This window comes from Neoarius graeffei, chromosome 26, assembly GCF_027579695.1.
Source record: "Neoarius graeffei isolate fNeoGra1 chromosome 26, fNeoGra1.pri, whole genome shotgun sequence".
NCBI classification, from domain to species: Eukaryota; Metazoa; Chordata; class Actinopteri; order Siluriformes; family Ariidae; genus Neoarius; species Neoarius graeffei.
This window is the reverse complement of record NC_083594.1, coordinates 16,695,285-16,713,411: the sequence shown is the minus strand read 5'-3', so window position 1 is coordinate 16,713,411 and position 18,127 is coordinate 16,695,285. Positions and strand designations below refer to the sequence as shown.

At 42.1% G+C, this 18,127-nt stretch overlaps 1 protein-coding gene across 1 annotated transcript in view; it reads left to right on the top strand.

Moving 5' to 3' along the window:
* Positions 1–18,127, top strand: part of dock3 (dedicator of cytokinesis 3) — a 542,206-nt gene that overhangs the window by 389,640 nt on the left and 134,439 nt on the right. Inside the window, exon 14 of the mRNA XM_060909764.1 lies at positions 16,264–16,389. Coding sequence (XP_060765747.1) covers positions 16,264–16,389 — 126 coding nt within the window. The remainder of the gene's footprint in view (positions 1–16,263; positions 16,390–18,127) is intronic.

Here is an 18,127-nt window from a genome sequence, read left to right as displayed (position 1 = left end):
TCTCTCCTTCATTTTCCTTCTCTCTCTCTCTCTCCTTCATGCTCTCCTTCATTTTCCTTCTCTCTCTCTCACTCTCCATTTTCCTTCTCTCTCTCCATTTTCCTTCTCTCTCCTTCATTCTCTCTCTCTCCTTCATCTCTCTCTCCTTCATTTTCCCTCTCTCTTGCTCTCTCTCTCTTTCATTCTCCTCTCTCTCCTTCATTTTCCTGCTCTCTCTCTCTCCTTCATTCTCCTTCTTTCTCTCTCACTCTCCTTCATTCTCTCTGTCCTTCAGTCTCCTCTCTCTCTCTCTCTCTCTCTCTCTCTCTCTCTCTCTCTCTCTCACTCTCCTTCATTCACTCTCTCTCCTTCATTCTCCTCTCTCTCTCTTACTCACTCTTGCTCTCTCCTTCATTCTCTCTCTCCTTCATTCTCTCTCTCCTTCATTTTCCTTCTCTCTCTCTTTCATTCTCCTCTCTCCTTCATTTTCCTTCTCTCTCTCTTTCATTGTTCTCTCTCTCCTTCATTTTCCTTCTCTCTCTCTCTCTCACTTTCAAAACATGCATTCTGTCATTTACCAAGAAACTGGAAGACTCCTCAGTCTTGAAGACCTTCCTGAGTTGGAGAACTTTGACTGTTAAATAAATGTCTCTTTAAAGCATCAGTGATTTATACATTTGACTTTGCTAAACAGTGGTGGTGTTTTTTTTAAATGCCATTTATAATTAGTCTTAGATTATATTGAGTGTCCATCATACAAGTCCCTGTGTATGAGCTGTTATTTTCGAAGCAATAATGAGTGTATGAATATTAACCCATCATTCATGTTACAGACGGAACTTCTGTTCGAGCCGTGCTGTTATATGAAAATGTCTCACACCATCTCACCAATCAGACTGAAGCGTTCAACCGTGCTGTGCAAATTACTGTGTTATAAGAGGAATAAAACACTTTGGGCGTGCTGTTATCAGAAAATCATCAACATCAGAGTGATAACAGTAACTCCATTTCATATCAGGCTGCATCATACCACCCCTTTGTTGATTCTTTTCCTTTAGAGGCACACACCATCGTGTTTTATTCCGTACTTAAGAGTAGATCTCTATGAACATCATATAAATGAAACCTATTTCTCAATGAGACACTCCTAGAGACTGGAAGAGGAATCCTGGTTTTCCTTGTTGAAGAATTTCCTCTTACAAATGACACTTTTGCTAAAGACATCTGCCTAAACCACCAACATTTGCTCCTGTACGTCTGCCGAAAACAGCAAGTGTGTATGGGAGTAGAGGTTTTAGAAGTGTGTCGGGTTATCGAGAGAATGGTTTTGACCATATTTCACTAGTATGTCATCATCCTCAACTACAGTCTCTCGAAGACTAAAAATGGTTCAAAGCTGAAAAAGGTGCTTTGATGACTCAGTGTTTCTCCACCTCGGATAGTGAGTCGAGGAAATAAAGTGTTCAGAATCAAAAGTGACAAAATATTGTCGAACCTTCTAAAATATATACCTGATGTGCTGTCACTTTATAGAAATGTAGCTCTACGATGAAGGTACATTTCTTCTGAAATATCTACGACTATTATCGTAATATACTGAAAAGGCAGTGACAAGATGATATCATAATAATAATAATAATAATAATAATGAGGGGGCAGCACGGTGGTGTAGTTGTTAGCGCTGTCACCTCACAGCAAGAAGGTCTGGGTTCAAGCCCCGTGGCCGGCGAGGGCCTTTCTGTGCAGAGTTTGCATGTTCTCCCCGTGTCTGCGTGGGTTTCCTCCGGGTGCTCCGGTTTCCCCCACAGTCCAAAGACATGCAGGTTAGGTTAACTGGTGACTCTAAATTGACCGTAGGTGTGAATGTGAGTGTGAATGGTTGTCTGTGTCTATGTGTCAGCCCTGTGATGACCTGGCGACTTGTCCAGGGTGTACCCCGCCTCTCGCCCGTAGTCAGCTGGGATAGGCTCCAGCTTGCCTGCAACCCTGTAGAACAGGATAAAGCAGCTAGAGATAATGAGATGAGATGAATAATAATGAGAAGAAGAAGAAAAGGAGGAGCACAGACTAAAGCAAATTCAACAAAGCTTCCCATGGTACCATGACATTTTGGACCTCACAGTGAGTTCATTTCACATGTTTATATTTGAAGTTAATGATGCTAGTTAGCTAGCAAAGCATTTAGAAGCCAAAACAAAGCTCTCCAAAACAATTAGCCACTGCTTATGATTGTCACTAGACTTAAAAACAATGTACTCCATCCATTATCTGTAACCGCTTATCCTGTGCAGGGTCACGGGCAGGTTGGAGCCTGTCCCAACTGACTATGGGCGAGAGGTGGGGTACACCCTGGACAAGTCGCCAGGTCATCACAGAGCTGACACATAGAGACAAATAACCATTCAAACTCACAGTCAATTTAGAGCCATCAATTAACCTAACCTGTATGTCTTTGGACTGTGGGGGAAACCGGAGCACCCGGAGGAAACCCACACAGACACGGGGAGAACATGCAAACTCCGCACACAAAGGCCCTCATCAGCCACTGGGCCCGAACCCAGAACCTTCTTGCTGTGAGGCAACAGTGCTAACCACTACACCACCGTGCCACCCAACAACATACTCAAATACTCAGAAGTATGCACCAAACAATGTATAATATTTGGGCATACTATTTACTAGAGTCCTCCTGTCAACCAGGAGATTGTGAGTTCTACTCATGGTCAGGTCATACCAGATACCATCATAAAAATAGTACCTACTGCCATCTGGTGAGGCACACCGCAATACAGATGTGAGTTGGGAGTCAAGCGTTTGCGGTTACCAGAGGACTAGCCCCCCACTTTAACCCTAGTTATGTAATAGCTGAGAGGCCGAGGGCAATAGAAACGGAGATTGGTGCCGCCCAATGCGCCTTAAGGGCCTGGCTAAGGCCATGTACACACGTAGCCGGGTATTTTTAAAACCGAACATTTTCCCCCCCTCCATTTATAAAAATGTTTCATCCACACCACCTCGTCTTCGAAAAAAATCCCTTCCACACATCACCGAACATCTGCGTTTTCAATCACATTCATAAGCATTCCAAACCTGTAGATGGCATTATTTCCCCAAATCCTACCCCCTAATCTCATCAGAATAGCCCTCTGTTGGCGTCACTTCCGCCTAAACATAAAACATGGCACCAAGCTCGTTCGTCTGGACAGACTCGGAGACAGAATTGCTTCTAAACACAATTTTGGAGCATAAACTTCAAAAGACGCAAGAAAACGTTGATTGGGAATCTTGTCAAAGCAAATATGTGGACATATTGACCCTGTTTTTGGAGCAGTATCCCGTGGAGAGTTCTAACGACTTCCCTCATGAAAGGGGCGAGCTAGTCAGGGCAGATTTGTTGTCATTTTTTTGGCGCAGATTGTGACGTTCTAAAACGCAAAACTCCGGTTATCTCTGTCTACACGAAAAGGCATACACGGAGTTTTCAAAAATCTTCACTTTGCCCGGAGTTTTTTTAAATATTCGTTTTTGATGTGTTTTCATGTGGATGACAGGCCAAAATGTAGAAAAATATCTTCGATTTAGCAGATACCCGGCTACGTGTGGACGGGGTCTAATACTGGGAGACTGCCTGGGAAGACCAGGTCCTGGCATGAGAGGGACTTTGGATTGGAATTTAGTCACTGAGAGAATAAATATTAGAATTATAAATCAGATACCAAGATACTTGACAGAAGGCTCACTATCGAAGTCACTGCCCCTTTAACACACACTCCATATACAGTGGTGCTTGAAAGTTTGTGAACCCTTTGGAATTTTCTATATTTCTGCATAAATATGACCTAAAACATCATCAGATTTTCACACAAGTCCTAAAAGTAGATAAAGAGAACCCAGTTAAACAAATGAGACAAAAATATTACCCTTGGTCATTTATTTATTGAGGAAAATGATCCAATATTACATATCTGTGAGTGGCAAAAGTATGTGAACCTCTAGGATTAGCAGTTAATTTGAAGGTGAAATTAGAGTCATGTGTTTTCAATCAATGGGATGACAATCAGGTGTGAGTGGGCACCCTGCTTTATTTAAAGATCAACAGTTACCAGAAACGTTTAGTTGCAGTTATTGCTGCACAAGGGGGTCACACCAGATACTGAAAGCAAAGGTTCACATACTTTTGCCACTCACAGATATGTAATATTGGATCATTTTCCTCAATAAATAAATGACCAAGTATAATATTTTTGTCTCATTTGTTTAACTGGGTTCTCTTTATTTACTTTTAGGACTTGTGTGAAAATCTGATGATGTTTTAGGTCATATTTATGCAGAAATATAGAAAATTCTAAAGGGTTCACAAACTTTCAAGCACCACTGTACATAGATTTTTACCAGGTTTAGTTTTAGTTAGTTAGTTATGGCTGGGTTCTTGCCCAAACTGATAATCACATCATCAGTTTTTCTCTGACTAATCGGACACAAGGTACGTCACCACTCTTGCCAGAGCGATTGGGAGTTAGGCACCTTACTTGAGGGCACTTGAGCCAGTCCTGTTGGTTCAGATAATCGACCCAGCAACCTTTTGGTTCCAAAGCTGTTTCTCGAACCATTTGGCCATGGCTTCCCCAGGTTTACTGTTTTATAAATCACTGTGGCAGAATTAAAAGTGCTGATCCATCCCAGTGCCCTGTGTCTGGTTGGAGTCTCATTGCATCGCTCCTGTGGAGGGCGGCCCCATGTGGACAGTTGGGGGTCGCACCTGGAGGACGCTCTGGACTCTTGTAGTGGTGCTTTTGTGGCTGGGGACTGCAGTTGACTTGCTGACTTTGGGACTGCGGTTGTCGTGAACGGTTTTGCGCTTGGGTTTCCATCAGTGGGGGGTTTATAGCATCAACGAGACTGACTTTATGTTAGGACTGTTAATGTTCTAGTCATGTCTGTTGTTGCCCAAATGAGGATGGGTTCCCTTTTGAGTCTGGTTCCTCTCAAGGTTTCTTCCTCACGTCGTCTGAGGGAGTTTTTCCTTGCCACCGTCGCCACAGGCTCGCTCATTGGGGATAAATTAGGGATAAAATTAGCTCATATTTTAAGTCGTTCAAAGTCTGTAAAGCTGCTTTGCAGCAATGTTTATTGTTAAAAGCGCTATACAAATAAACTTGACTTGACTTTTTTTTTTACGTTTTCTACTCAGAACAATACATTTCATAATGTGTGGGGTTTTTTTATTTCTTATAAAAAAGTTAAAATCACAGGGACAGCAGGATGTAAGATGAGAAGGCATAGCGCAAAACATGATTTCATCACACCCTATTTTAATCCAGAATTAATATTCAATTTACTAAACCTGAAACCTCATACATACTTTACATGAAGTAGTCAACTATACTGCAGAGTTGTTAAAATGTCCAAACTGAAGAGGAAGTGCAAGATTAATAAGAGATATCAGAGATATAAATGCCTTAATAGTTGAAGTCCCTTTGTTTAAACGAGCAAGCTTGTGTCAGAAGAAGCAAATGGTTTCGAGGGCATTAATCCCACCGATATGCCATTAGATTTCTTAATGAAAAGACTGCTGCATACAGATTAAGCTACTTTATATAAAAGCAGATAATGCTGTCATTTTTATGAAGTCGAATGCAGATTTTATACCATTTATAAAATTGGCAGTGGCACAAAAGTTCTTTTTAATTTGTACTTCAACGTCAAAGTCCTTAAACCCCCTGTTTAGCTGAGTACAATTGTTTCATACATAATGTACAGCATTATTCCTGCAGAATTCAGTCTGAAATCTACCGTATGAGCACCGTTTAAACTGGAATGCAAAATCTATTTGAAAAAAAAAGATATACAGTCCTGTGCAAAAGTCTGAGGGACATGTAAAGAAATGCTGTCAACCAAAAATGGCTTAAAAATAATGAAATGAAATGTTTCAGCATTTTAAAAAATACTATAAACAGTAGGGCGGCACGGTGGTGTAGTGGTTAGCACTGTCACCTCACAGCAAGAAGGTCCTGGGTTCGAGCCCCGTGGCTGGCGAGGGCCTTTCTGTGCGGAGTTTGCATGTTCTCCCCGTGTCCGCGTGGGTTTCCTCCGGGTGCTCCGGTTTCCCCCACAGTCCAAAGACATGCAGGTTAGGTTAACTGGTGACTCTAAATTGACCGTAGGTGTGAATGTGAGTGTGAATGGTTGTCTGTGTCTATGTGTCAGCCCTGTGATGACCTGGCGACTTGTCCAGGGTGTACCCCGCCTTTCGCCCGTAGTCAGCTGGGATAGGCTCCAGCTTGCCTGCGACCCTGTAGAACAGGATAAAGCGGCTAGAGATAATGAGATGAGACTATAAACAGTAATCAGTAAGCTATAATAAATGAAACAAAGTCAGTATTTGGTATGAGATGACCCTTTGGTTTAAAAAAAATAAATAGTAGTCTCCGGGACAATGAGTGCAGTTTTATAAGGAAATGAGCTGTAAGTTTTACTGAGCATCTTCCAGAACCAGCCACAGTTCTTCTGGACACTTTGACCATCACACTCACGTCTTCATTTTGCACCAAAACCCTTCATTATGTTTTCTGTTTTAATCTGAAAAGTGGTCTCTTGTGTAGTATGCTGCTCAGATACAGAGTTGTTGTTTTTTTTTCTTTTTCCTGTAACGTTTAATTTTGTGCTGGAAAACGAACGTTTGGACTCTAAAATGTTTTTGTACTGACTCGATAATGTAGAAGTCATAAAATAGAAAGCTATAACAAAGTTTGCATGAAAAAAATGAATAGGGTGCCTAAGACTTTTGCACAGTACTGTATTTTCTCGTGTTTTGCCAAAATCGAACATTCAGTGTCGGCTGTTGATTACTCGCTGAAATAATGGACCAGATTGAAGAACTCAAATTTTACCGAAGTTTGTCAAATGGCTCGTCTAATCTGTATAAGCAAGCTAGTGTAGTGAGTCGGTGTATAACAATTCAAAAAAATTAAATTCGATATGATAGTGTTTCAATGCCTGAATATGCACCATAGGTTTCTATTAGCAATTGATTAAAACATGCAACATAATAAAATTACAATAATTAATACAGTACCAGTCAGGCATTTGGACACCCCTACTCATTTATAGGCTTTTCTATATTTTGATTATTTTCTCCATTGTAGAACAATACTGAAGGCATCAAAACTATGAAATAACATCTGGAACATATATGGAATTATGTGGTAAACTAAAAAATGTTAAAAAACAAAATATACTTTATATTTTAGATTCTTCAAAGTAGCCAGCATTTACCTTGATGATGCTTTGGACAGTATTGGCATTATCTTAACCAGCTTCGTGACGTAGTCACCTGGAATGCTTTTCAATTAACGGGTGCCTCGTCAAAAGTTAATTAGTGCAATTTTTTACCTTCTTAATGCATTTGAGATCAAACAGTAAATAATAAAAATACAGTAAACAGCCTGATTCCACACCACAACTGTAGTAATCCACATTATGTCAAGAACCGCTCAACTACTGTAAGTAGAGAGAAACGACATCCATCATTACTTTAAGACATGAAGCGTCTTTTAATCAATGAAACATAATGAAAAACCATTGAATTAGAACATGTGTCCAAACTTTTGACTGGTACTGTACTTAGTACTGATACAATGTGTGTATGATCCATTCATACCCCTTTTCCACCAAATCAGTTCCAGGGCTGGTTCGGGGCCAGTGCTGGTGCTGGTTCACAACTCGTTCAACTTGCGAGCCAGCTGAGAACCAGTTTACTTTTCCATAGCTCGCGGTGCTAAGGGAAGCCACGTCATTACGTCGCTGTATACGTCAGTTACGTCGCTGTATACGTCAATTACGTCGCTACGTTTGCATAAACTTTGGCGCGAATATCGAAGCAAAAACAACACGGAAGAAGCAGCAGCAGCAACAACAATAATAATAATGGATGACTTCGCGTTTGTACAGCTGCGGCTTCTTGTCGCTTAAAAATGGCGATCTTTCGTAGTCTTGTTATTGTTGTTGGTCTTAACAACTCCGCCCCCCCGCTGACATAAGCGGTTCTTTCCTCTGGCCCAGCAGAGAGTTGGTGCTAGCCTGGAACCGTTTTTTCTGGCCCCAGAGCCAGTTCTTTGTCAGTGGAAACAGAAAACCCGGTTCCAAACTAAGCACTGGCCCCGAACCAGCCCTGGAACTGCTTTGCTGGAAAAGGGGCATCAGACCCTTGGGTTAGGGTTAGGGTTTGGGTTGGGGGTTAGCATAAAATGAAACAAACACTGAGTTAGAACGTAACAAAATTAAACAAGTGTGCACCAGTATGACTCTTGGCCATGTTGGGAGCATATTCAAGCACAATTCCTTTCTCATTCTTCTTTTAGCTGGTTGTGTCAGAGTCACGTTACTCTCTGTCGCTCTAGATGTATTTTTGAATCCTGCACTTTATACTACTGAATATGAACTTCTCAATTAGTGCTGTGATTCCTTTAGCCCAGATGGAAACAGTGAAGAAAAGGGTGGGTGGGTGGGTGTGTTTTGTTTTTGTCTAGTTTTAGAGACTGATCCAGAACCGCGAGTTGGCCTAGTGGTTAGCGTGTCCACCTTTCGATCGGGAGATCGTGAGTTCTAGTTGTGGTCGGGTCATACCAAAGACCATCATAAAAAATGGTATCTACTGCCATTTGGCGAGGCATGCTGCAATACAGATGCGAGTAGGGAGTCAAACTCTCGTGGTTACCAGAGGACCAGCCCCCCACTGTAACCCTAGCTATGTAATAGGCGAGAGGCCGAGGGCTACAGAAACAGAGATCGGTGCCGTCTAATGTGCCATATGGTGCAGGAAGGACTTTAGACTTAGATCCAGAAGGGTAAGCTCAGACATCGTATTGGTATTAGCACCAGTGTATTGTCTTCATATATGGTAGAATATAATGCCCTGGTTCACAACTCAGTGTTGCTCCCTTACCCCAGACATTAAAGATTTGGGAGAAACCAGCTCCTCCTTACTGCTATAAGCTATAATATGCTATAGTATTGTAGTCGAGTCACTAAACCTCGAGTCCAAGTCCAGTCTCGAGTCCCCAGTGTTCAAGTCCAAGTCATGAAAGGAAATTTCGAGTCTGAGAACAAGAGTCCAACCGCACCATTTGACGGTGGCTTTTGCTGCCTTTATGTGAAACCATCTCTGCTACTCTATTGGACTAACGTTACTGCTCGACTGCCCCATTTTAGCTAATAGGCTACAGATATAAGTTTGTTCATCGCTCAGCAAGCCCCGCCCACTATCAACAGAGCAGATAACATGAGAGGGTTAACACTAGCTAGTTCATCGCTCAGCAAGCAAGCCCCGCCCACTATCAACAGAGCAATGACCATAGCGTGTCACTTCCTTCTCTGGGTGGAGTCTTGCCAAATGACGACTGAAGTTCAAGGTCGTCCCCGTCGTCTCCTCGATAGTTCTTCTACATATGGAACACATAGCAGTGCATTTTTTCCCACTGCACGAGAAGTCTGTATAAGCAAAGCGGACAATCCTAGGGGCTTCTCTCCAGGCGTTTTAGCGCTATTAATGTTAGTTTGTTCCTGAGCATGATGTATGAACAGGTGAATGTGCATTCTCTTGCGCGAAATTAGTATAAAAATTAATGTGGATATAAATATCTTATGTCAAATTATTAGAGCATGTTACAAAAAATAAAGAAAAAAAAATCAGAGTCCTCGTCTCCAATTTACGAATCCAAATGCAGTTAAAGCACAAGTCCGAGTCATCAGTGCTCAAGTCCAAGTCAAGTCACAAGTCCTTAAAATTAGGGCATGAGTCGGACTCGAGTCCGAGTCCTGGACTTGAGTACTGCAAGCCTAGCTATATGCTAGCATCTTGACACATTGGGGGGGGGGATGGGGGAAGAGAGTCCTAATTTTTTGAGAAAAAGAGAAAGCTTTTTTTTTAGAGGAAGGAATGTGGGCTTGATTCAGTTTAAGTGTTTTGTTATAAGCAGTATTTTATGATTAATATCTTACTTTGTTCTACAATCTATTGATGTATTATTTGTTATGCAGACATTTCGAAATGAGAACCTTGTTGTTTTACTTTGAACTAGCTAATATTTGGGGGGAAAATTATTTAGCTATTTTAACGAACGGCTCGACAGATGATTCACTAAAACTTTTATACAGCACTTCCATTTGAAATATACACTACTGTTCAAAAGTTTGGGGTCACTTTGAAAGTTCCTTATTTTTGAAAGAAAAGCACTGTTCTTTTCAATGAAGATCACTTTAAACTAATCAGAAATCCACTCTATACATTGCTAATGTGGTAAATGACTATTCTAGCTGCAAATGTCTGGTTTTTGGTGCAATATCTCCATAGGTGTATAGAGGCCCATTTCCAGCAACTATCACTCCAGTGTTCTAATGGTACAATGTGTTTGCTCATTGCCTCAGCCCATGTTTACATTAGACCATATCGGCAGATCATCAGATTAACGTTTTTAAAACGATTAGTGTGCACACAGCAACACCAATACACGATTTGCGTGCACACAGCAACACCAATACACGGATACGCTCGGCTCCGCAGGCATCCTGCGCTCCAAATCACTCCGCCCTGAACAGCAAGTGCCCTCTGGAGGGTGCGCACTCCGGCCCTGCGCAGCTCACAGAGCGCGCGAGTGAAGTGCACAAGCCGCGATTCGGGACTGAGCCGCTGTGTGTGTGATCCCAGCGCATATCACTTACCACTTGCAAGTGGAAGGATGGCAAGCCTAAAGACAATCATAACTACACAATGGGCAGTATTTGCATCAGTATTTGCAGTATTTTCATACTTTTATACTCTTTAATGAAAGGTGATACAAGGCGGAAGTCCGCGCCGTTTTTCAGCAGTCGCGTCACATGACCAACGCCAGCGAATCAGGAAGGTGGATGTCACAGTGACGTTGTCCAATGACAACGCCAGCTAGAGCTCAGCACAGCGTATCCGCGTATTCTCAATGTTTACACAGCACCGGAGCTGACACGATCTGGATTGAATACGTGGACCCTGGCGGATTCCCGTTTCCCGGCGTTTCCAGGCGGTTTAATGTAAACGGACAGTGCATCCGCGAAGAAAACGAGACAGATACGGTCTAATGTAAACTTGGCCTCAGAAGGCTAATGGATGATTAGAAAACCCTTGTACAATCATGTTAGCACAGCTGAAAACAGTTTAGCTCTTTAGAGAAGCTATAAAACTGACCTTCCTTTGAGCAGATTGAGTTTCTGGAGCATCACATTTGTGGGGTCGATTAAATGCTCAAAATGGCCAGAAAAATGTCTTGACTATATTTTCTATTCATTTTACAACTTATGGTGGTAAATAAAAGTGTGACTTTTCATGGAAAACACAAAATTGTCTGGGTGACCCCAAACTTTTGAACTCTAAGCCTTACACTGGGTAAAGCTACCGACGACTGTAGCAATTTTATTATATTTGCAGCTTCCTTTACATCCACAAACAAGTATTCGTTTTCCAGCAGGGATGAAGAGCACCAGTCTGATTGCCAGTTGGCTTGGCATTTCTGTGTATAAATACACACTTGCTTTGACTGTATCTGTTCCAAAAATCAGTTTCCACAACCCTTGACATCCAACCTTTTAGCTACACCAACTTTTACACCTCATCAAGTCGTGGAAGCTCTGATTTGAAACATTTAGCCATCTTTGGAATTTCCATTCAGGTCATTAACTGCACTTTTGAGATGTTTTGGTTGAAAAATGAACTCTCGTTGTTGTATTGTTTCTGATTTTATTGTTGGATAATTCATTCAACTTGCAAGAGAACATTTACTGTATTTCGATGTTAAGCATGTTAGATTTTCTGTTTGAACTATCCCTTTAAGGCAAGCAGTTACTCTTCATGAAATGTTTGATTCTCCGGATTGTCATATACCTGTGTACTACGGCATGATCTTGCTAAATAAATAAAGAAATAAACTCTTATTAAACAAGCTAAACCCCATGAATACAAATGAGTGCAAAATTACCAATACGTTCAGCTGGGGCTCAGTTGTTTCCAAAAGTGCATAATTGTAATTATTCACTGCTCTCATATAGCTGGTGCTCAGGCCCTGTGGAGCGAAGCCAAAGTCCCAGCACAACATGTTATTGAACAACCACTATCTCAGTTCTCTGGAAACGTTATAAAACGCAGAGAAGTTTTAATGTGGTGCTGTTTGATTTCGCTAAGCTTTAGGTGTCTTTAAAGATCAGAAGCAACCCTCACTTGGATGATGGACTGAAGCTAGGTTTTGTAAATGAATCATACCCTCCTCAGCTCCCTTTGGAGATTTAGCTCCAGTCTCATTTTCACTTTTGGGATAGTATGTCTGTCAGATACAGTGTGTTTTAATCTAACACCCTGAATATATAGCACTGAAGAGTTGCCACAATAGCTTGGAGTTATTTTAAATATTCTGTGACCCATGACTAGCAGTGACAATTAAATAAATAAATAGAATACAAGTGGGGGTGGCACGGTGGTGTAGTGGTTAGCGCTGTCGCCTCACAGCAAGAAGGTCCGGGTTCGAGCCCCGTAGCCGGCGAGGGCCTTTCTGTGTGGAGTTTGCATGTTCTCCCCATGTCCGCGTGGGTTTCCTCCGGGTGCTCCGGTTTCCCCCACAGTCCAAAGACATGCAGGTTAGGTTAACTGGTGACTCTAAATTGACCGTAGGTGTGAATGTGAGTGTGAATGGTTGTCTGTGTCTATGTGTCAGCCCTGTGATGACCTGGCGACTTGTCCAGGGTGTACCCCGCCTTTCGCCCGTAGTCAGCTGGGATAGGCTCCAGCTTGCCTGCGACCCTGTAGAACAGGATAAAGCGGCTAGAGATAATGAGATGAGATGAGAATACAAGTGTTCACTATATACCTACAGTGATACTGAACCTTATCTATAACATAACGAATGTATAAATCAGACCCTACACCTCTGAAACTCTATCTCCTCCTGTATCTCCTGTTACACATATACAATGATCAGCCATCACATTATGGCCACTGACAGGTGAAGTGAATAGCATTTGATTATCTCATTACAATGGCACCTGTCAAAGGGTGGGATATATTAGGCAGCAAGAGAACAGTCAGTTCTTGAAGTTGATGTGTTGAAATCAGGAAAAATGGGCAAGTGTAAGGACCTGAGCGACTTTGACAAGGGCCAAATTGTGATGGCTAGATGACTGGGTCTGAGCGTCTCCAAAATGGCACATCCTGTGATGTGTTCCCAGTATACAGTGGTTAGTACCTACCAAAAGTGTTCCAAGGAAGAACAACCGGTGAACCAGCGACAGGGTCATGGGCTCATTGATTCGCATGGGGCACAAAGGCTAGCCCATATGGTCCAGTCCCACAGAAGAGCTACTGGAGAACAAACTGCTACAAAAGTTAATGCTGACACCTTCTCTTTTAGCCAGCATTAATATTTTCAGCAGTTGGTGCGTTCAGCAGTTTGTGCTGGTCCTTCCTTGGACCAAGACTTTGAAGGATTGAGACCAAGTCAAACCAAGACCAAGGCAGGGTGAGACCGAGTCAAGACCAAGACCAGACCAGTGCATGTGAAGGGGTGAGGTCAAGGAAGGAGGGATGACAGCCATTAACAGAAACAAAAGTTTCAAATGTCATGCCATTGGTTGCATTTGAAGCAGGAAGTTTGACGTCCAGTCACCATGATGATGTTAACAGATAAATTGGACAATGCACAGGCAATTTAGTAATATCCCCACACTTGTCTTAACTAGTCTTGAAATTAAATCCCAAGTCTTCAAGACCAAGGAAAAATGTGGTTGATTCCTAAACGAGACCAATCTCAAGTACTCGTACCTACTTCTTGACATTTTCATAATATCTAGAATTCACACAAGACATATAGCATAGTGACCTGCGTTCCGCACTGTAAAGCACATCTCACTGTGCTGAAACGCTGGTTAAAAATCAACAAAACTCTGCTGCATTTGATGCAAGATAGACCTGCGTCCAGATTGAGAAATGCATCAGGTGTTGGCCTTTAGTGTGATTCACTGATTGACTCCAAATGAAAGAGGAAATCTGATGGCGGCACTATGTGAAACTAAGGATTAGTTAACTAGTAGGCCTAATTCCAATAATTATTGTACTAATCATCTTTTCCATCGTTAAAGCAAAAAAAAAAAGATGAGTGGAGTAAATGTCATATAAAATGATATCAAAATGAAAATGTCCCATTAAAGCAAAAGAAATTAAAAATAAAATTAGGCTTTCCAAATGAGCCCTTACACCATATGCAGTTGACTGTAGAATTCATCTCATCTGAGATATTACATTTGGATGGCAGTTTTCTTAACTGACTGCTTGCCTTTTTCTTTATGCTTGTGTCACACATTGGCGTTTCAGCCTTGCGTATGTACGGCATATCAGGATACGTGGCAGTAAGAAAGGAACATCACAGCATCACCAGCTTACGTAGCTAATACTCTAGGATGCGTAACACGATATCCTTGTACACCAGGGCGTGGCGTATTTTTCAGTCCGCACTTAAAAATCCGTAGCACATACATAGCAGCTTTGATACGTCACACATGTACGCTGTAAAAACTAAAGCTACACAGCAGTGACGCAGCGGGAACGTTGCTCGAACACCTATTACGCCGTGCGAACGCTTTAGTTGACGTGTCTGATGAAGGTGGGTCCAGAGCTGGCTGGGTGGATGCTGCTGATGTCTTCCCTCTTCCCTTGCCCTTCTTGGGTCTTTGCTGGCATGATGCTTTCTTGACTGTGATGAATGACAACGAATGCAGCGTGGAACCCCCTTTTGAATGAACCCTTTATTATCACTGTTGCCAGTGAAATTGACCATCAACCTGTCCTTACAGAGGGGGAACAGGACAGGAAGACAGGGATAAAAGAAAAGGAAACACAACGTGAGGAGAGATAAGGAAAAAAAAAGAACCCCCCCCCCACACTATGCTCCTGTCAGGAGTACAGTGTGGGAACATTAAAAAAAACCTTTGCACATAAGCACACAATAACACAAGTACACTTTAAACACGGGACTTGAGGGGGGAAAAGGGGGAAAGGAGGGGGCAATCAGGGGTGGGGGGTAAGGGGGTAGGAGGGGAGGGGAGGAGGTAGAGGTAACCCAGCGCAAGCAAGCAGCTGTCCACTCCTGCAGCCATGAAGGCGCTGGTCACGCACCCGCTTGTCACACTGGGGATGAAAATGGCGACCGCAGAAAGTTGGAGAAGGAATGCAAGAGCGTCTCCCAGCAGTAACCTTCAGGGGAAAATGTTCCCTCAGCAACGGCCTTAACCGAGGCCGGTGCTGTCTCAGGAAGCCGAATGTCAATAAGAGATAAATTGTTTGGTCTTTCCAGACGCAGTCTTTGCACGTCCACACCGCTCAAATCTGTCCTGCTCAAATTTTATACCCACCTGTGTACACCACAGGTACGCAGCAGCAACATCACACATAAGAACGAAAGGCCACGCCAACGAAACGGTTACGCTGCACCAACGCATCATACGCTACGCATACGCCTCGGTACGCCATAACTTTACATCCCTTGAACCCCAGATATGCCACAGGAACACCACACATACGCCGTGTACGTCACAGGACTTGAATTTCGGACAAAATATGCCTCATTTCTTGGCGTTTGACCCCCACGCTGCTTACGTGGTAAGATACGAGACAGTGTGACACAAGCATTACTGTCTACCTCGCTGTTTTTACATAACTCAACTAGTCAACATCCTGACAGCAAATATGAATGCATTAGTGTCATCAGCTCGTCTATGAGACAACTAATATATGTCTAAAAGCATTAATTCTATTTTCAGAGCCTAGATAGTGTTAATTGATAAAACAGATAATACTAACTAACAAAAATAATAGACCTTATTAATGTCCCTTCAAAAGCTCACAGAATTAGTGATACAGCAGAATTTGATTTTGACACCCCTGCTTTAAATAATCTTCTCAAGATAGATAGGTAGAGATAGAGACATCTCATATCAAGTTGGACCTTTGACCTGCAGATGCATCCTGCTTCCTTTTTGCCTCAGGCTAATTTGCAATGAAGAAATAGCTGCGAGACTTTAGAAGACCCTTGAGCCGCTGAAATGTTTTGAAGCAGCTGCTCTTATGTGTGATTACTGTTCCTGTTTCTTCTCCTGCTCAAGCCTCTCATCTCAGTACTCTCTTTTGATCTAAGATTTCAGACTTTCCACAGCACCATATAAAGTGTTGTTAACCTCTTCACTCCATTTCTCTCCTTCTCTGTACCTGACCAGGTCTAATCATCTCCCTGCAGCTGCTCAGGGGAGAGACGGAACAGATCCGTCGGGAGAATCCTATGATCTTCAACCGCGGCGTCGCCATCACACGTAAACTCGGTTTCCCTGATGTCATCATGCCAGGTAAGACCTCTGATTGGTGTGTCGTCTTTAAGCTGAGTTGAGTGCAATGAGATTTTAAGCCTAAGAGGCGGATGCATACTTTTGCCATTTTTTAATGCCTAAGTTGAACAGAAAAAAAATATTTCAAATATAGATATGCTTTTTTTTTTAAATAACAACATGAATAGGGCTGTGTGACTATTCTGGCGCATTGTTAGTTTGAATCCCAATGATGTCATAGCCAACTGGGGACAGGAGTCCAATTGATCAAAATTGGCCATGCTCTCAGGGAGGGAGGGATGGCATACTCACTCTCTCTCATCAACCACAGCAACACTAGCCAATCATGGCTGCCTGTGAGCTTGTGTATGTAGAAGTGGGGGGATGGCTTTTTCCTCTGAGTGTATTATGCCACCCCGTGATGCAGTTCGAAAAGATATAGTTGGTTGAATTCACGTGTCTTGGATAGCCTTTACCCGCTCTGGACTGTTAGCTGTTGTATGATAGGGTAGACTTAACTAGCGGGTGGGAATGGGCCAAGACTAAATTAGCAAGAAAATCACACACAAAGAAGAGTGATATTCTTGTCCAGACAAAATAACAAAATAAAACTTTGTCGCTGCTAAACTACAAAGCTACAAGTGGATATGAATGTAATTGGCTCTCTTCCCATTGGCTCTCTTAAACACAATAAGAATTATTATAATTATTTTAAAATTCTGAGAATTGTATGAAAGTGAGGCCTAATTAAAGGAGAACCGAAGTCATTTTTAAACTTGCTTTATTTCTTAATTAACGTGTTATTCAATTACGTTTTCGGTTTTAGTAACCTTATATCGTGATTCGTATTGGCAAATAATTGCAATTAAATATTATACTTATCGGCCTATTCGGTTTTTAGCCATGTTGAATTTAGTTCGTTTGGTCCATGGCAGGCGTCGCTTATCCGCGCGATCTTCACGAGACTTGTGCGAGACTTCGAAACGTGAAGTGTCAGCCAGGTGTCAGCGCCACCATTTTGAAAACTGTTTTCCAAACAAAATATTGCACAAAAACGAGTTTAAATGACGATTACTGCCTACTTTTTTCAAACTTTCCTGATTGCTATCAAAACAAACAAAACTTCCGGCTTGATTACGTCAGCATTCGAAAGAGGGCGTGCGCGTCTTTTGACAATGTTTGCAGATGTTGGTCAGTTTGATTTCCGCTGTATGTTTTAGTTCCGTCCTACGATGTCTCACACAGGTCTCAACGAATCTCGTTTACGGCCATTGCTTTGACATATGGACTGATATATTACAGAGCATATTTCAGACACTCATAACTTGCTATAGCAGCGACAAAATAGCAATCAAAAATGCATTCCGATATTTAATAAAATGAGATAAATAGAATTTTGATCATAGTTGAGTTCTCCTTTAAAGACGACAGTGCATAAGAGACAAGGTTCAGCTATTATGGGGTTTCATTTGAGCTTATTATCTTCCTGAAAGATTCTTCTTTATGATTGCTTGATGATAAAATAGTAGTAAACAGTGAATGCTAAATATGGTTGCTTGGTGTCACTTGTTTTTATGTTGAAGGTATCAACAATTCTGGTGGAATTTTTCACTGAAGATGGTGTCTTGAAACTCAAAATTCGCACAACTACAGCCTTCCATACCATATTCGCTCGAATCCCATGCCCCTGAATGCTAATGCAAGAGGTGCCTGTCAGGCAAATTGAGATGTGATCTTAACCTGATTGGTGGATGTTGAT